Source organism: Pinus tabuliformis, chromosome 8 (assembly GCF_031772625.1).
Source record: "Pinus tabuliformis cultivar Carrire ecotype Pingquan chromosome 8, CPIR1, whole genome shotgun sequence".
NCBI classification, from domain to species: domain Eukaryota; kingdom Viridiplantae; phylum Streptophyta; class Pinopsida; order Pinales; family Pinaceae; genus Pinus; species Pinus tabuliformis.
The window spans coordinates 803,792,443-803,813,287 of NC_142294.1; the positions used below are offsets into that span (position 1 = coordinate 803,792,443).

Below are 20,845 nucleotides of genomic sequence, written 5' to 3' on the forward strand. Positions count from 1 at the left end.
CTGTAGTACCACCATGAATTTGCGTTGAAGCCTCATTCTTATTCTTCTTTTCTATTTTCTGGCCTTATACCCTAGAGGCTCCCATGTGTAAGTTGTATTGCTACATTTCATATTGACTACATGTACCCTTTTGGCCTTAAGCTAGCTTCACTTGGACTCCTGTATAAGCCATACTTGACCATGACGTTTATGCAAGTTCAAACCATGCATTCATTAGCCTCTGTGACTTGACACATTTTATCTGTGGAAGAACATTCCTTTGAGTGTTGATTACTAGTATTTGCCACCTTGCATTGAGCATAGAAATGTTCCAGTTCCAGGAACTAGTGCATCTTCCCCTAACGCTCATTCTTTCCATTTTACTATATGAATTATTTTATGTCTTTTTAGGCTTTAAATATGAAAAAAAATATATATATATATATATTCCAAAAAATAGTGGGACTGAGACATTTACTTCTGTACTTGATGGCAACAAGAGTCAATTGTGTTGCCCTTGAACAAATCGCTCAAAACGAGTCTTTCCTCCATTAGGATGGGACTTAATTTTACTTTAGGAGAGCCATAATCTTGTTCTTGAGGTAATCCTCCTCTGGTTGGTTATCTCTTCCAATCATATGGAGAGTTTTTTAATGCCTCCTACATTGCAAACTTATATAAAGTTATTTTATGCTGATATACAGTCACATTTGAATCATGATTTTGTTCAAGGGAATTCAACCTATGTTGACCATTATGCGGTGTCTCTTGACTCATTTTCAGTCAGCCATATCTAGTCTATCAAGTTATCTTCAGTATCACATCAATTATTTGGTCCTTCGCTCGTGCTGGTTAAGAAGGTCTCCTTTGACTTCTTGTTAATGGGTTTTATCTTATCAACTCCTACAAAATTCTCTGAGAGTAGGTCTACAGCTACACCCTGGCCCTATTTACATCATTGATAGGTGATCTTGTGCTCAACATTGAACAATAAAATGGGTCTTTGATTGAGTGGTTTCCCTTGTGTTCGACATCATCTTACATTATCACACATTGGGATTTATGGAGTACCTTGGTTTCCATTTCACCCTATTGTTGGATTCCTCGCCTTTGTGTCAGCTCTCATTATTGGTTGGTTCAGAGGGTTTCTATTGTGTGCTAGCCACATATTGTGTACACTAAAAACATGCATCAGAATGATTACTTCATCTCTTTTCATCTGAGTTCTTCCAAATTATTGGCCCATGGGTTACACTTGTGCTGGTTGATGTGGGATGCCTTAATGCCACCCTTCCAGTAGATATTTTCCCATTGAATCCAACTCATTTCTCTGGGAACAAGATCTAGATTCCTTTTTTCAGTACCTTAGAGTTTGCAGTCATCAGTGGTAGACTCCTTCACTATCAACAATGAGAATACATCAATGTCTCTTGGTTGATACATTCTCTCAAGTGTTCGACTTCAACACATTTATTTACAGTTTTTAGATTTTACTGGGGTACCTTGACTCTAATCATCATTATCGGTGAGTTGCCTTGTGTATTTTAAAGGTAACATCAATGATTGGTAATCAAATGATTTCTCACATGGTCAACTTTAGCTCATTTATTCCCATAGTGTAAAAATGTACCATATGTGGTCGGCAAAGACCTTGGGTTGTGTCAGCATCTTGGTTTGATTTTTAGCTCCTTCAGTTTTCTGCCAGTGTTACCAACCACCCTTATATGTTGTAGTTCATCACAACAACACCCTATAGTTTGACACCTAAGTTTATGCAGTACCACTATTCCACCTATATGACTTGGTACTATTATGGGGATTAGTTATGCAACATCATTGATAATATTTCTTCTATATGTGATATTAAGACAGATCCACTATCTTCCTTTACGATTATGATCATATGATCCACTATGTATGTTGGAAATAATACTGAGAGGGGGAGGGGGTAAATCAGTATTATTAATTCAATAAATTTTCATTTCATAATCAAATTTATATACGCTACTTCAGTGAATTGAACTCGTGTGTGCACGCAACTGTTGTTAAGGAAACCAATGTATATCTAGTTAACTTATGATTCATTTAGTTCATCATTTGTTGATATTTAATCAGTGCATTCGTACTTTATTAAATAGTAGCTATGTGCAGTAATAACAAAAATAAACCATCACACATAAGCAGGGAAAATTTTAAGAACCCCCCCTAAATTTATATGTATAATAATTGGGCGAATCTCCATGGTATATAGGAAAATCAATAATATAATATGTATATATAATTTTTTGGCGAATCTCTCACCAGGCATGGCGAATATTTTACTCAATTATAAAATATTGTAAGATCTTGCTGAGTCTTTCACTAAATAATAAACATTTGTAAGGTCTTAGTGAATCTTAGCATTGTGAACTCTTAGAGAATTTTTTGAAAAAGTATAAAACCATATATGACAAGAGCCACATGGTGGCAATATCACTATTTTTTTCACATTTCCACGAAATGGAACTTGTTTATAAAATTACAAAAAAGCCAACCAAGTCCCTTATAATATGCAGGTAAGCTTATAACAGAGTCTGATACATCTACTATGCTTGTCTTCATTCAAGTGTCATAACTGCTATACTTAACACTGTGAATCACAACTCTCTCAGAACTCAACTCTATAGTGTAATTAAAACCTTTGGAAATTGAATCTGACAACTCTATAAAAAGGATTAATGAAATAGAAGCTTTTGTGAATGAGCCCACTAATTATCACTGCTAAACAATCAATCCAAACTATGAAGTCTTCCATCTTGATCACAATCGTGCTCACGATCAAGGGAGTGCGACCACCTAGCCTGACATAATGGCCATCATAGCTTCCAATAATCAACAACCACCTTGCAAGGACATCCTAGCTCATGTCTCATGAATTTTATTCATCAATCTTAACTAATATAAATCTTATAAAGATAATATTAGAATCCTCTCCGGATTCACTGTTAATACAAGGGTAAAGGAAATTTTCTAGCTCAAGGCACTAGCCAATACCAACTTTGGTATTTGTGACCCCTTTGTGGGGATGCACCTACCCTGCCCCGTTGGGTTTCTGCCTTGTAACATAGTTCAAGGATCACAAGACTTTCCAATCTTCCTACTCCATTAGACACACTTTATATGCTATACATAGTGAATGGAAAAGAAGCATTATAGAACACATAATTTCACAGAAGGAAGAAAAATCTTAGCCAGTTCAATATCAAAATCTTAACCACTGATTAATAAAGAATAACAAGTAGTGTAATGAATTGTTCCGAGTTATTTATTTACAAGCTGTAAAGAATGCAGTGGAATGGAAAATATTACTTAGGCAACCCTTCAATGTTTTCTACTAATATGTCTGTGCATGTACATATGAAATTAAGAGCATTGTTGAATACAAAGTTTCCTTTTCTTTTGCCTCCATTTTGACAAATCAGTGTGAAATCAGTGTCACTTTGAATCTCCTTTCCTGTGTGGATGTTTTGACAAATTAATGTGAAATCAAAGTCACTTTGAATTTCCTTTCCTGCGAGGGATCACATCCATAGTTGATTAGTAAATTATAATATACTATATATTATGTTCAAGAAACTAACTGCAATCTACAGTGGAAACGAGACCTCAATTCTTATTCTGAATTTGAATATCTCAGGACAACATAAGAGATAAAAATGCATATGGCCTTAGTAGCTAGAAAAAAATCACTCCATCATTACAAGACCACCTAGATTTTGGCACTTAATCTAAATAATGACACTAGTTGTAGTGCTTATTTGCATTAACACCATGGAAAAGAAACAACAATGTTTCAAAGTACACTTATTAGAAAAGTTGTAACGTTCTGAGAATATTTAATGATAGCATCTGAACCTCATAGCTATGGTGGGGAAACTAGGGAACCCAAATATTGGAAGATATCTCATACCAAATTTGAGAAAAAAAATCAAAAAGGGAAAAAATAAAAATCTATAAATCAAGCAATGAATTGTTTACAAATCAAATACAATTCCTTTAACTAACAGTTAAATTGTGGTGATATATTTAAATATTTAGTAAGAGGGTAACTTCAAACCATGGAATATTACCTTTGTCATTACTGTCATCCCTCAATGACTGAGATTACAAATCAATACTTATGGAAAGATTGTAAGAAATTTTGTGAAATAGTAAAGCGTAACCTCTATTTTCAAGCAACAAAATCAAGACATTGTTACATCAAGAGCCATAATTGATACAAAATCAATGAATCAAGTCCTTGTATGGCACAAGCTTGTTTCACAACCTCTATTTTCTCAATAACAAAATCAAGACATTGTATGTGGTTATTGCCAAAAGGAAATTGTGTTCTAATTTGGAAGAGGTTCTTATCAAAAGACATGGATTTATTCAAAGCTCGACTGGTTGTTATTGAACCTAGACATTTTTCCATTCTTCACTAAAAGCTTAAAGATAGCTTCTCTAAGTTCTACATGACTTTACTATGCTCTTGAAGTGGGGGCACGTGCAGGCTCTCCAAGTGAATAGTCTTAAACTAAGTGAAGATAAGGCTGATAGATCATTCAGTGTGGATCTCTTTAACCCATAATTGAATACTATGTCTCTCTTGAACCCATAATTGAATACTATTAGGAATTTCAAATTTTTCATGGAACTCAAAAATGTTGGAAGAAGGTATTTGCTTCCAAAAAGAGTAAAACTAAAGCCTCTGCTTGAGGACAGTTGATGTCACACCACTAACACTTCTCCATGGAATCTATATAGGTAAACCACAAATGCAGAATTCCATTAGAATATTGTGTTTATTGAATACACAAATGAAATCATTGCATTTCTTTAAAATATCTTTTGAAATCAAAATTACTGAAGTTACATATCGATAACCTAGTGGGTGTAGGATAAAATTCACCCGTGTCATTCACAGAAAGCATGAGAAAACACCTAATACTATATATAAAACCAAGAAAAATTCAAATTCATCACTTCTAGGACCTCGTAACCACCCTGCCAATACACAAGTATGTTCCTATTTGTTGTTAGAAAAATTACCCAAATTACAATCTGTTTACTCCAGCATATGTTGGAAAGTTACAGAAGGATGACTAGTGCAATCAATCCATTCCTTTTAGCCCTGGATTTGTTTCAGTTTAAAACAGAAGTATACAAATATACTTGTTCAATGTCTATGCTTTAACCATTCACCTTAAGATTTTTTTACAATATAATTTCCTAAGTCTATTTAATATCTTCATTATCATAAAAACCAACCTATATCCATCTTAACTCCACATCTACCACTCTTAGGGGGATGAAATCTATTTATCCCCCTGAGCACTTGGTAGACCCAGAATTAAGATGGATCTAACATGATAGAATTTCCCCTTTAAATAGTCTATGCTCACATGAATACCATGGTATTACCATGGGTTATCATAAACCCGGAGCTTAAAAATTACTATTAGTAATTTATAAAAAAAAATTAATAAAATTAATAGTTGAATTTTATTTTATTTTTTATTTTAACGAAGCTAAAATGTTTAACATACATTAAATTACAACATCCATTTTTACTCTTGATCCACCAAGCCCCGAGAGGGATCAAATATTTTTTCACTCTATGCTAGTTGGCATATCACGATATTTGATACCTCTCGGGGGTTAGTAGATCCAGAGTAAAGATGGATCTATGCTGGTTTAATTCCCCCATTTAAATAGGCTACATTCCAGGTGAATACCATGGGTCAATACCATGTGCCATTTTGTTGAATACTATGGGTCAATACCATGTGCCATTCTATTTTTATTTATACTAATATTAGGGTTAATAATGTTTTTTTGCATGGTAATAATAACAATCTAGTCCATGGTATTTGTCCCATAGTATTTTGCACATAGGTTTCACCTAAATATAATGCATTTTTTGAGTGTTCATAAATATAACGTGACTTATGGAGTAAATATAAAAAACGTTTTATTTGTTTACCATACCTCTCGTTTATTTATATTTTTATTAATTTACCATACCTCTTTTACAAATATGGTATTTGGCCCATAGGATTCACTTAAATAAAACCTCTTTCTTGAGCCTTCATAAATAGAACAAGGGTTATGGACTAAATATGAAAAGAGGTTTTATTTATTTACCATACGTCTAGTTTATTTATATTTTTATTTATTTACCATACCTTTTGAGTAAGTATAAAAAGACGTTTTATTTATTTACCATACCTCCACTTTACTTATATTTTTATTTGTTTACACCCTTGCATGTATATAAGGTGACTTATGAAGTAAATATAAATTTTTATTTATTTATTTACCATACCTCTCATTTATTTATATTTTTATTAATTTACCATACCTCTTTTATAAATATGGTATTTGGCCCATAGGATTCACTTAAATAAAACCTATTCTTGAAAATGGGAAAATGGATTCACTTAAATAAAACCTATTCTTGAAAATGGGCGAATGGAAGGTTGTAACTCCTAGTTTCAAGGGCTAAATTTACCTTTTTTACCCTCTCCCTTAAAATAAGGTGGGCTATTTGAGGTGATTTGTAAAAATGTGCTATGAAACAAAACATTCGCCCACTAAAAATTTAAAACCCCTTAATTTCGCCAAAGGGCAAACATTCGCCCCTAAAATTTTCTATGCACATAAGCAACACACATGAACACCAAGATTTAAGGTGGAAACCCAATGTGGGAGAAAAACCACCTGCTGCAGTCATCTATGTCTTCTTTTAATATAAAGAAAATCTATTTACAATCTTGTATTGGTGCAAACTCATACCAGTATACAGGCATCCACCCGCAGAAGGATACAACCTTCTCTCATTCTCCAGCTTCTACTGGAAGGGAGCTACAACCCCTTAGCTCTTGTACTAGCCGATATGTTTACCAGTACGTAGGTGCCTAGCTATAGAAGGCTACGACCTTTTCTCTTCCTCCAAGGACCACATTTCATAAATTTTCAAATGGGACTTAATTCCAATTCTAGTTCAAGGATGCTTTTATACCATTTGAGATAATCATCTCCTCTTCTAGCCTTCAGGTCGTGGACACAATCTCCATTAGGGACTAGCCTTGTTCTCGAAAGATTGAAGCCATTTCTTCAATGGTAGGTACATTAAGAGTGTAATTTGGAAGTCCAACATTCACTTCATACTATAGTACGAAATTATAAATATCAAAAGGACTTAAGGAAGATATTCATGTTAGGATACAATTAAGTAAAAACTATGTAATAAGGCATAAAGCTTGAAAATAACACCTTTAAAGGGTGATGTGATCTTAAAGTGGTCAAAAGAAGGATTGCCTAGAAAACATCAATGTGAGAAAAATACAATTTATTTTGCTAATAGGCACTTTAGTAGCACCATAACATTGGAGAGATATTGTCACATAACATTACATTAAAACATAAAAATAAAAATACATTAAAAAATGAAAAAAAAAATGTAGGTTTTAGAGAAAACAAAATACAAGTTGGTTTTACTTCATTTCCATCCTCCAAAGAGGGTTTTCTCATCCACTCTTCTTGTTTATTTGTAAGCATTCCCCATCCTCCCTCTCAGAAACCTGGAGGATACAGTCCAACTGAAATGAAGTCATTTTAGCGTGTCTGAACTTTTACATTAGGAGATATTACGGGTGATCACCTGCAATGATTTCCTCATATCTCTTTATGAGTCAAAATAATTGGCAATCCACACATCATATTTGGCCTAAGAACTAATAACATTAACATGACTAGGGCTTTGTTAACCTAGGATTTTGTGGATGTGATTGGAATGGTTATAGAGCGGGTATAAATACACAATGGGTTGTAGAAGGATTGAAATAAATCAAATCAAGAATATTATAAATTGGTGAGTGGCTTTCTACAAACATAAAAACATATTGTTGAAGAAGGCATATGAATTGTCTATGCTTTAGAGGTTGAGGTGGAAATCATCATCTTTTCAAAATGCGGAAAATTGTGTTAATTTTCGAATAACAAGTGTGGATATTGCTTACTCAATTCCTTCCATTCCTTGTCATTATTCTCCTTCTAAATGTGCATAACAAATTATGGTAAATGTTATTAAAATAACTTTTTCTATGCCTAATGCAAAATAACTCAAAATATCTTATGAAGTATCAACATATAAAATATTCCATTACATAATATGCTAAACATAATTTGCAACATTCGCTAGTAGGCTTTAACCTCATTTATTGGATTTTGATATATTCACGGCCAAAGTATTTGCACCCACTATCTCAAACAACCAAGTATGTAAAATCCACCACCCCACTATTGTCTACAAATATTCTGTGTATGAGCAAAAACAAAACCAAGATGCAAGAATATAGAATCAAATTTTACCATACATAACATACAAACATATAGGTATATTTTATATTATGTTATTGTAATTCTATAGATGTTTTTAAATAAACTTAGATCTATTTAGTCATAGATTTATTTAGCATTGAAAGGGACAAATATGTTAGGGTGCAAACCTTAATTTAAATTTTGTAATCCAAAAAAAAGTTTGTTCCTGGAAATACTCGATTGAGTTAAGACTAAAGATATAACAACTATACATAAATGGCATTTATACCATAAAACTAATAGTCTAAAATGAAACTAAAATGAAAATCCCCTATATATAAAAGTGGAAAAACATATAAAAATAAAAGAAAATCACAACACCATTAAAAGGAAATAATAAATATATCTTTATTTTGTTATTTTAAATATCAATAAATAATTTACATAAACTATTTTATATTGGTATTGAATTTAGGCTTTTGTGATTCATATCAAATTTTTGAGACATATTTTTGGCAATTAATTTCAAATAAATTTCAAAAAATATTTTATATTATATTTTAATAAAATAAACTATTAATACAATTTTCTACTTAATATCTATTTTAGCAAATCAATTTTAAATTAAACCATACAAAGTCATCTTAAAAAGCTTATTAAATAATATATAAAGTTTTTTTTAAATAAAAAATAACATTATTAATAACATATCAAAATTACATACAGATTGAAGTTCCAAAAACTTCTTACAGTGAAATAGACCTGAAGAAACCATGAATGGTACCTGGCATACATAAGGAAAAGTCTTTGGCATTAAATGTGTCATAATATCATTGAGTAAAATTAATTTTAATTTTAATTTTTAAATAATTTCAAATAAAAATTAAATCTAAACAAAAATATTTTCAATTTTATTTTTCAAACAATTTTATGGCCGACTTGAAGATTGAATCCGGCTTTTCTAGCATTCAAATGACTAAAACAATTTAAAGCGTTTCCATATAAATTGAGTTAAAAGCATGTTCCCATTTATTATTCGAAAAATTGAAATCAAGCTTGCTCACACGGCATTCATTGATTTTCTTGAACGTATTTCGACAGGCAAGTTCCCCCTTTAATTTCAATAAATCTCTTGGAGTTGTCAGAGCCAGGGCTTGCATCCAGCGGTCTGAGATCTGCCAGAATTCTACACCTTTAATTATCCTTCCTTCCTGCGGATCTTGGAGTTAGATAGACGTTCTCGGTCACTTTAATTTACAGGAATCGGCGTTTTCTTTCCTCAAATGGTCAGTATTCTGCCTTTGCTTTAATTTTCCTTTAAAAGCTTAAAGGTCCACTGTTTTGGTGAAACAAATTCTGTTAAGGTCTTTCTTTGAAGGTTTTCTTTCTTAATACTTGCAGGCGAGTGCATGTTCTGGGATGGCTGTCAGTGACGAATGCAAGTCTACATTCTTTGATCTGAAGAGGAAGAAGATATATCGCTTCATAATATTCAAGATTGACGAAAATGAAAATCAGGTCACGGTAGATAAACTTGGTGGCCCTGGTGAGAATTATGATAGCTTTAGGGCTTCTCTTCCCGAGACAGAGTGTAGATACGCGGTCTATGACTTCGATTTTGTGACCGAAGACGACTGTCAAAAGAGCAAGATATTCTTCATTTCCTGGTAAGTATGTCAACGTTACTGTTAAGTTTCATTAATTTATTTCTTCATAATGATTTTTAATTATCAAGTCGTTGAATTAAGTGGAAGTTTTATTAATTTATTTCTTCCCAATGTATATTTATTAATTAAGAAATGGTTATTTTAGCAATATTTTATGGTAGTTTTCTTGCTACAGCTTCTTTCAAATATATTACATAGATTTTGACGTGAATAAACAAATTTACAGGTCTCCTGAGTCTTCGAGGGTGAGGAGCAAGATGGTGTATGCGAGCTCCAAGGACAAGTTTAGGAGGGAGTTGGATGGTGTGTACCGTGAAGTGCAGGCAACAGATCCCACTGAGTTGGGCATCGATGCTATAAGAGGGCGTGCAAGATGATATCTAATTATTGTTACATCTTTATGCTTAACGTGGAGGAGGTTTCACTTATGATATCGGTTTAATATTGGTTTTATGGCATATCCATAAGGAAACCTGTGTATATGATTATTCATAGCAGTTGCATCAGTTGCTTTCCTATGTTCTTTGACTAGTTGTGATGGCCGGTTAAGTGGCCACCGTGTAGTTTATACAAAACTTTCTAGTTTAAGCTAATGATTTTTTTTATTTATCCTTTTTGGGAATTGTAGTATTAAATAAAAAATAAGTGTAGTTTTTGTTATTTAAGTGGATGTTATGTTTTAAAAAAAGTTGCAAATTGATATATGAAATAGAAAAATTAATATGCAAATATTTGTTTAAATTATGGTGGTCTATAATTCATGGGAAATAAGTTATTTACATGAGTATGAGCTACTTTCAAGGAATTTAATTATGAATCTTAACAATTGAAAAATAATTGCACAAATGTTTAAAAATCATGCATAAAATGAAAGATCGAGGAAGTCCTCCCTGAAATGCCAAGTTTAAGATGATGGATGAATCTTGATCAAAGTCACATTCTTGCAACTCCGTGATATCTTGCTTTGATTTCCATGAAAAAATCAAACTTTGAAGCTTTGTTGGAATATCCAAATTTTCTTGGACCTTTTGCCTAAGATCTTGCACCAGATCCCTAGCCCAAACCCTTATAAGAGTTAATTTCCGATCAAGGTTAATCATAACAAGTTGAAAATATGCCTTCTTTTCTAGATCTAATTGATAGCTATAATTCTCCTTCAAAGTTTTACATATATTCCTCCTCTTCAAAGATTGAAAAAGGGACCAAGAAAATCCCCCAAATATCTAGAAAAAGCCAGTTTTCCTACCAGTTCCGAGAGAAAATATTTCAAATCCTTGACATAGATAATTTGTGTGGGGATTTTCCTCCATAAATTTGCAAAGCTCAAACTCCACATTAATCACTCGCAAGTGCACAATGAGGTAAAGACTTATATGCAGATTCGACCAAAAAATACCCATATAAAATTATTGGGATCATTCATAACATGACAAACCCCAATCCATAGTCTTTCACACCCACAACGGCCATGATTGGGGCAAAAGACCATTGTCAACCCCTAAGATAGAATGTTGAATAACATATAAAAAATCTCGACTCTAGAACTTTGAACTATATACCCTCAACTTAGGCCATAAATAGTCTCAACCAATGCATAGATCACAATGGAGGAAGCACCCTCTATCCGCACCAAGAGAAGACTAACACTGAACGATGGCGGCCCAACAAATCCTGCAAATAGAGAAAGAAACCCTAATGCTCCTCATTTTCGATTTTCGAATAATTAGTCACTCCACCTTATATAAAAGTTATTGATTTAAAACTCTATAAATTTAACTAACAAAATAAATAAACTAATTTAAAACAACATTCTTATTATTTAAAAATATTATCAACTTTACAAAAATATAATGGAAAAAGGGTTTAGTGAGCTTGTTTAAGTAGTAAAGTATTTTCAATTTCATGTAAGAGGTTTTATAATTATCCCCGGAACACCGGTTAGGAGAAACACTTTGTATTCATGTTACAATTGATGAGAGAGTATAAGCTATATGTAAAACTAAACAAATGTCAATTGTTTTAGTCTTTGTACAACCCTGATAAAAAATCCATGTAATAAAGTTAATAAAGGAAAAATAATAACCAATGTCTTGGGACACGTATTCCAAGCCGAATGTTGGGAAAAAACATAGCGATGGGGATCACTTGCGATTAACTAATGGCTATGGAAATTGGCAAAGGAAATGACAAAGGATTTGGAAAGGCATGAGACATTTATTGGCATTTTTATTTATGAGAATAATGGAAATTAGGAGAAAAAGAAGGTGAAAGGTCACAGTTTGCATGTGAGGAGGAAAATGAAGGAAAATAATGGAAAATGAAGAAAATAGAGGCCTCATTAATAAAATGGATTCTGATGAATATTTCATGGCTTTTATCAGTTCAAACTTTTGTTAGTTTTAGCTTGGATCTCTCTATTCTACTCTCTCTCACATACTCTTGGAGCACTCTTGGAGGAGTGTGGCATACGTGGAGTTTTGGAGCAAGAAGACAAAGGAAACACAAGAAAGCACAAGAGGACGTTCGGATCGACAACTACTATGGGTTTTGCTTGCAGGTACCGAATTGCATGTATGATTTCCTTACTATTTTTGGCATTTATGGCACATTGTTATAGCATTATTCAACACTCATGTAGTTTTGATGCTTTGGCATGCCCTTGGGTAGCTCTTTTCCATACAATCTCGATCATTTATTAAAAAATAATATTTTGAATTCGATATGCGACTCTTCCCTTTAAAAATCACGTACTACTTGGGTGTGATTATGCCTATGCTATGAATGTTGTGGTGTCTTCACTCTTTTGAGTGATGTATTTTCCTCATAACGAAAGTATTGTCACTTTTTATCAACTTGTATCTGATAATCACCCTCCTAATTCGAATTTAGTTTAGAATACCCCTTGGTATGTTCCAAGTGTTCAAGTAAAATCTACCCTACCATGACTGAACTATGTGGCATTGTATCCTCAAGTTTAGTTGCCTTTGGAAGAGAAATTTTTTTAAGCCATGAGTTTCAGCTACCAAAGGAGTCCTTGGCTTGAGTCCCACAAGGGGTTTGTCTTAAAGAACTATTATGCATAAGCTGCAAGGCTGCGTGGTTCCCTGTGCCATATTTTATATATAAGGTATGTATTTTTAAGTTTTATCTATGGGATATATTTTATGGGATGTATTGATTTCTTTCCTCTGTTAGGATGGGACTTCATTTTACTTTAGGAGAGCCATAATCTTGTTCTTGAGTCAATCCTCCTTCGGTTGGTTATCTCTTCCAATCATAGGGAGAGTTTGTTAATGCCTCCTACATTGCAAACTTATAGAAAGTTATTTTATTCTGCCATATACTCACATTTGAGTCATGATTTTATTTAAGGGAATTCAACCTATGTTGACCATCCTGCAGTGCCTCTTGACTCATTTTCACTCGGACATACCCAGTTTGTCAAGTTATCTTCAGTATCACATTAGTTATTTGGTCCTTTTCTCATGCTGGTTAAGAAGGTCTCCATTAACTTCTTGATGGTAGGTCTACTCTTATCGACTCCGACAAAATTCTCTGAGAGTAGGCCTAGACCTACACCCTGGCCCTATTACATCATTGATAGGTGATCTTGTGCTCAACGTTGAACAATATCATCGGTCTTTGGTTCAGTGGTTTCCCTTGTGTTTGACATCAGCTTACATTATCACACATTGGGATTTGTGCATTACCTTGGTTTCCATTTGACCCTATTGGTGGATTCCTCGCCTCTGTGTCAGCTCTCATTATTGGTTGGTTCAGAGGGTTTCTATCATGTGCTAGCCACATCTTGTGTACATTGGAAATGTACTTCGGAATGATTACCTCATCTCTTTTCATTTGAGTTCTTCCAAGTTATTGGCCCGTGGGTTACACTTGTGCTGGTTGATATGGGATGCCTTAATGCCACCCTTCTAGCATATATTTTCCCATCGAAACCAACTCATTTATTTGGGAACAAGATCTAGAGTCATCTTTTCAACACCTCAGGGTTTGCAATCATGAATGGTAGATTCCTTCACTATCGACAATGAGAATACATCAATGTCTCTTGATTGATAGATTCTCTCAAGTGTTCAACTACAACACATTTATTCACACTTGTTAGATTGTACTGGGGTAAATTGACTCTAATCATCATTCTCAATGAGTTGTCTCGTGTTTGTTAGAGTAACTTCAATGACTGGTAATCAAACGATTTATCACATGGTTGAATTCAGCTCATTTATTCCCATAGTGTAGAAATGTACCATTTACGGTCGGCAAAGACCTCTGTTTGTGTCAGCATCTTGGTTTGATTTTCAGCTCCTTCAGTTTTTTTCTAGTGTTTGTTATGCAACCAACACACAAAATAGAAGAAAAGATAGATCAATGCCTTCAAAATCAGCCTCTTCGAGGGGGGAACCTCCTTTACATTACACAAATGAACAATTCTTGAATGATACAAATGACAAAACCTTCTTTCTATATATAGGAGTCTAAGGGGTAACAATATAATCAAATCCGACATAACAATAATAATATAAAGGCACAACAATAATAATAATGGGCTTCTATAGGGCACAATAATAATAATATGGTGACAATAGGAGCACAAAAATAACAATAAGGGCTACAATGACAATAGTAATGGGGAAATCACTAGTATCATAGGGACCTAACATGCCCCTCTCCTTCAAAAAAGTGTTGTCCTCAACGCTTGAGTAATTTTGGATGTTTCTATATAAAATTCTCACCCTTCGATGTGGAATCTTCAACAGGTAAGTTCTTCCACTTAATGAGATACATTGAAATTGATCGATTTTTGTTACTACTTCAAGTTCCATTATGATTTTTCCTTCCTCATCAAGTTCTAGTAGTATTGTTTGAACTCAGAGTTTTTCACCTATAACCTTCTTTAAGCATGAAACATGGAAAACTAGGTGCACTCAGGACACTGCAAGAAGCTCAAATTTGTATGGGGGCATGGGACCCCTTAATTCCCTCTTCTATCCTTCTAGTTGTCATGATTTATTGGAAGTTTAGTTGCCTTCGCAAGAGGAATTTTTTGAAGCCATGAGTTTCAACTACTAAAGGAATCCTTGGCTTGAGTCCCACAAGGGGTCTATCTTGAAGAACTATTATGCATAAGCTGCAAGGTTGCACATATTGTATATATAAGGTACATGTTTTAAAGTTTTATCTATGGGATGTATTAACTTCTTGCCTAGTGTTCCTATTTATGTCTACAAAACTTTGAAGACTTATCCTTTGGGTATTTTTATGGTTGATCCAATCTAACATGTATTGGTTCTTGAAACTAGCATATAAGTTAGGTTTCCCACTTGCATTGTGCATTTATTAGTTTCCTTTTCTGTTTTTGCCTTAGGATCGACCCTACCAAGATGTGACACGAAACCTTCTTGCTGCTTAGAAGTGTCATAAATTGTGTGGTAGGAGCCTACCTTATCATGGGATCCCTAGATAGTACCTTGTTGTCACTTGGCACCCATGTTGAAAATTTGTTCTTAGGATTGGGAATCCTCAGTAGTACTGCCATGAATTTGCGTTGAAGCCTCATTCTTATTCTTCTTCACTATTTTATGGCCTTATACCCTAGAGGCTCCCATGTGTAAGTTGTATTGCTACATTTCATATTGACTACATGTACCCTTTTAGCCTTAAGCTAGCTTCACTTGGACTCCTGTATAAGCCATATTTGACCATGACGTTTATTCAAGTTCAAACCATGCATTCATTAGTCTCTGTGACTTGACACATTTTATCTGTGGAAGAACATTCCTTTGAGTGTTGATTACTAGTATTTGCCACCTTGCATTGAGCATAGAAATGTTCCAGTGCCAGGAACTAGTGCATCTTCCCCTAACGCTCATTCTTTCCACTTTACTATATGAATTATGTTATTTCTTTTTAGGCTTTAAATATGAAAAAGACAAAAAAAATTATATATTCCAAAAAATAGTGGGAATGAGACATTTACTTCTGTATTTGATGGCAACAAGAGTCAGTTGTGTTGCCCTTGAACAAATCACCCAAAACGAGTCTTTCCTCCATTAGGATGGGAATTAATTTTACTTTACGAGAGCCATAATCTTGTTCTTGAGGTAATCCTCCTCTGGTTGGTTATCTCTTCCAATCATATGGAGAGTTTTTTAATGCCTCCTACATTGCAAACTTATATAAAGTTATTTTATGATGATATAGAGTCACATTTGAGTCATGATTTTGTTCAAGGGAATTCAACCTATGTCGACCATTATGCGGTGTCTCTTGAGTCATTTTCAGTTAGCCTTATCCAGTCTATCAAGTTATGTTAAGTATCACATCAATTATTTGGTCCTTCGCTCGTGCTGGTTAAGAAGGTCTCCTTTGACTTCTTTTTGATGGGTTTGCTCTTATCAACTCCTACAAAATTCTCTGAGAGTAGGTCTAGAGCTGCACCCTGGCCCTATTTACATCATTGATAGGTGATCTTCTGCTCAACATTGAACAATAAAATGGGTCTTTGATTGAGTGGTTTCCCTTGTGAAAACACATTTATTCACACTTGTTAGATTGTATTGGGGTACAGTGACTCTAATCATCATTATCAGTGAGTTGTCTCGCGTTTTTTAAGAGTAACATCAATGACTGGTAATCAAACGATTTCTCACATGGTTGGCTTCAACTCAGTTATTCCCATAGTGTGAAATGTACCATTTGCGGTCGACAAAGACCCTGGTTTGTGTCAGCATCTTGGTTTGATTTTCAGCTCCTTCAATTTTTTGCTAGTGTTTGTTATGCAACCAACTCACAAAATAGAAGAAAAGATAGATCAATGCCTTCAAAATCAGCCTCTTCGAGGGGGAAACCTCCTTTACATTACACAAATGAACAATTCTTGGATGATACAAATGACAAAACCTCCTTTCTATATATAGGAGTCTAAGGGGTAACAATATAATCAAAGCCGACATAACAATAATAATATAAAGGCACAAAAATAATAATAATGGGCTTCTATGGGGCACAATAATAACAATATGGGGACAATAGGGGCACAAAAATAACAATAAGGGCTACAATGACAATAGTAATGGGGGAATCACTAGTATTATAGGGACCTAACATGCCCCTCTCCTTCAAAAAAGTGTTGTCTCAGCGCTTGAGTAATTCTGGATGTTTTCGTATAAAATTCTCACCCTTCAATGTGGAATTTTGAACAGGTAAGTTCTTCCATTTAATGAGATACTCCAAAATTGATCGATTTTTGTGACTGCTTCAAGTTCCATTATGATTTTTCCTTCCTCGTCAAGTTCTAGCAGTATTGTTTGAACTGGGATTTTTTCACCTATAACCTTCTTTAAGCATGAAACATGGAAAACTGGGTGCACTCGCGACATTGCAGGAAGCTCAAATTTGTATGCCGTAGTACCAATCTTTTGCATCACCTTGTACGGACCATAATACTTTGGTGATAATTTATTATCCTTCTTAGCTTGCTTGAGGGACATTTGTTTATGGGAAAGGAGGAATACTTAAGAAGTAGAAGGATGGAGGAACATGACACCAACATTCCCTTCTAAAAGATGCATGTAAAGGGATGGTAGGAGCTTATTGGAGCATGGGATTTAATAAATCCTCTCCCTTATAAATTTAAAATGATGTTACCCATATGTCGAAGGGTTGACCACCCCTTCAAATCTAAAACAAAACCCCACCCAATTTCTACCTGCATATGGTGGTTATGCATGAAAATCTATGTAATGTTGAAGAAAATTGTATGCATTAAAATCGGGTATGCCCTCTTCCATTGTTGCAACTTGATTAACCATTACAACTGTAGTTAGATTTTTATCATGGGAATGATCGGAAAATGAGTCTTTTTTTGAAATTCTTGGAAATAACCATGGTTCTCTAAAGAATACATAACATAAAATAGAAGAGGATACTTATGTTTCCTATCAACACTCTGATGACAATCATGGAGTTTCCTATCATGGTGGTTGTTGATAGGGCTCTAAAGTTGAGGATAGCAATACCTTGCTACTAACAAGGATTCTTCTTCAATGATTATGGTGGTGACTCGTCCTCATGCAAAAGAGACAACTTGATTTCTAATGAGGTCAATTATGACCAACACTCCTCCTTGGGTCTCTTACTACCCTTAGATCACCTTTTATGGCTCCACTATAAAAAAATAATAATGAGATATTCCACTTAGCTAATTATCAAGCTCTCATTTACCTAATTAGAGTTTCCAATTGTTGTTTCTCCAAGAATTGTTAGAGACAAAGGGGGAAACTTTTGGTGAGAGAAGGAAGTTCTAGAACCATGTCCTCTTTTGATTTCTCCAGTTCTAGTTCAAGGATTCTTTTATACCATTTGAGATAATCATATCCTCTTCTAGCCTTCAGGTCGAGGACACAATCTCCATTAGGGACTAGCCTTGTTCTTGAAAAATTGAAGCCATTTCTTCCATGGTAGGTACATTAAGGGTGTAATTTGGAAGTCCAACATTTGCTTCACACTATAGTACGAAATTATAAATATCAAAAGGACTTAAGGACGATATTCATGTTAGGATAAATTTAAGTAAAAACTATGTAATAAGGCATAAATCATGAAAATAACACCTTTTAAAGGGCGATGTGATCTTAAAGTGGTCAAAAGAAGGTCCGCCTAGAAAACATCAATGTGAGAAAAATGCAATTTATTTTGCTAATAGGCACTTTAGTAACACCATAATATTGGAGAGATATTGTCACATAACATTACTTTAAAGCAGTACAACTTGAAACATAACACGGTTTTTGAACTGGCTTCCCGCGCAGTGGATCTTGGCGCCCATGGATGAGGCTCGGGAGTTGGATGCTATGGGTCAGAAGCCTCTGGGGTCTGTAGTTTATTACTATCATTACGACGTGAATGGATTCCGGTCTTTGTGAAGCGCGGGAGTGGCCTCACGAAAGTGAGTCGGTGGATATAGAACCTGCGTTTGAAGACCTCCTCGCCTATTGGGGACATGATGTGTCCGAGGAAAACCTGCTCTATTACTTTCCGAAGAATGCAGTGAAGTCAGGTATTCTTGATAAGGCGGTGGAAGAAGGAGTAGTGAAAAAAGGCACCCTAGAACGGATACCTGAAAAAAATCTGATGCTGAAAGGAATGCTTCCCAGCTTGACAAGGTCCATGTCCAAAGAAGAGGCTGGAGGGGAGTTTAACGGATCCGGAGAAGAGGGAGAAAAACAAATCCAAGTCTCAATTTCAGTTTTTGGGGTAACTAAGATGGTCGTGGAGTCAAATGAAGACAACATTTTTCCGTCTAGAAGGCGTTCTGAGCTGTTTGAGGAAGCAGAGGGAGAAGCAAAGACGGAGGTAGTGGGTGGGAAGAGGAAGAAGTCCAAACTCTTCAGAAAAAAGGAGGAGAGGCCTAGATGTGTTTTTGGAGTGGATATCCATATAGACTAGGCGCTGGAAGCCTCAGAAACCTTCCTAGTTGGCAGAGTCCGTGGAAGAAAGTTCTCAGGTTCCTTCATCAAGGATTGGGCTCAGTCTGAATGGAAAGATTCTCCACGTCAGCCAGAAGAGATCAAGATTCTTGACAGAGGTTGGTTTTGCATTTGGTTTGGGCAAAAGGAGCATGTCAAATGGGTGTTGGAAAAGCACTGGAGTTTAGGGAAGAGGCCTATCTTATTCAGGAAATGGACGCCCCTTTTCGATGCCCAGAAAGAAAAAAACGGTGGAGTCTCCAGTTTGAGTCAAATTACCGAGTCTTCCTATTCAATTCTGGACTAACTCAGCCTTCTCTTCAATCGGAAACACGCTGGGTAAGTTTCTCGACACAGACAAAACCTATTTACGCACTCATGATTGGAGCGCTACCTGCCTTCTGGTAAGTTTAAATCCCAGAGAAGGTTTGGCTGATGCTATTCTCCTGAAGTATCGTGGTCTAGAGTTTATCTAGACCCTGGACTATGAAAACCTCCCTTTCAGATGTCATCGCTGTCATATTTATGGATATCTAGCCCGGGAGTGTCCTCTTGGACATTGCCGTCGTCGAAGAAAGAGGAAAAATGGGAATAATCTAGAGGAAAAAAAAAATCAGAAGGTATTCACTCAGAAAGAAGGGGCTCAGATCAAGGAGTCCAATGTTCTGGCAAGCATTTAGGAGTTGGGTCCATAGCATGTGGGGGAAGTTGGAAATGAACAGCCTAGGGTGGCAGATAGTGAATCTATATCACTTCCGCCTTCTTCCTTTGGTATCTCAGCAGTCTCTGTAATCGATGTATTGAACCAGGCTTGTTCACTTCTTCCCCAATACTCTTCCTTTTTCTCTTCTAATGATTGTCCTCATTCTTGCTGTGATGATGTGGGTCCTGTCTGACAGCTCTCAAATGATATGCTAGATCTGAAGATGGGACTAGATCCATTAGACAGTGTTATAATGACCATCCCATCTTCTCCTATTTAGTCCTATGTCCCCATGGTTCCTGCCTCTTCTCCTCCTCCTGGAGTTGGAGGCCCGGAACTCCACTACAATCTTAGAACTTTAGCCATCAGGAAAGCGAAACGCACGATTGTAGGAGGTATGGAGTTGGATATGGGGTTAATAGGTTCGAGAAAGCTAAGAGGAAGGAAATCAAATTTTTTGAAGGCACAGTTGAAGGCTGTCATTGATATTTTTGGAGGGAAACATATGTCTCTGCCAGGGGTGCTTAGAGCAAAGCAGTCACTCCCTGAGAGTTCTAGATGATCATTTTATCCTACAACTGCGGGGGTCTAGCTAGTCTACCCAAAAAACTAGCTCTGAAAGAACTGGTCAAGTCCAACAAACCTGACATTATTCTTCTCCAAGA

At 35.2% G+C, this 20,845-nt stretch overlaps 1 protein-coding gene across 1 annotated transcript; it reads left to right on the forward strand.

Annotated features, from left to right (window-relative positions):
- Nucleotides 1–9,711: 9,711 nt before the first annotated feature.
- On the forward strand, nucleotides 9,712–10,366 carry LOC149238025 (actin-depolymerizing factor 7-like). The gene is made up of 2 exons (XM_089366903.1): nucleotides 9,712–9,989; nucleotides 10,216–10,366. The coding sequence occupies exons 1-2, from the start codon at nucleotides 9,742–9,744 to the stop codon at nucleotides 10,364–10,366; spliced, it is 399 nt and encodes a 132-aa protein (XP_089223029.1). The 5' UTR covers nucleotides 9,712–9,741.
- The last annotated feature ends 10,479 nt before the right edge of the window (nucleotides 10,367–20,845 follow it).

What these genes read in the sequence shown, in the direction of transcription:
- LOC149238025 (XM_089366903.1), top strand. Translation starts at nt 9,742, where the DNA reads ATGGCTGTCAGTGACGAATGCAAGTCTACATTCTTTGATCTGAAGAGG. An exon ending in AAGATATTCTTCATTTCCTG is followed by an intron (nt 9,990 to 10,215) that starts GTAAGTATGTCA and finishes ACAAATTTACAG; the next exon opens with GTCTCCTGAGTCTTCGAGGG.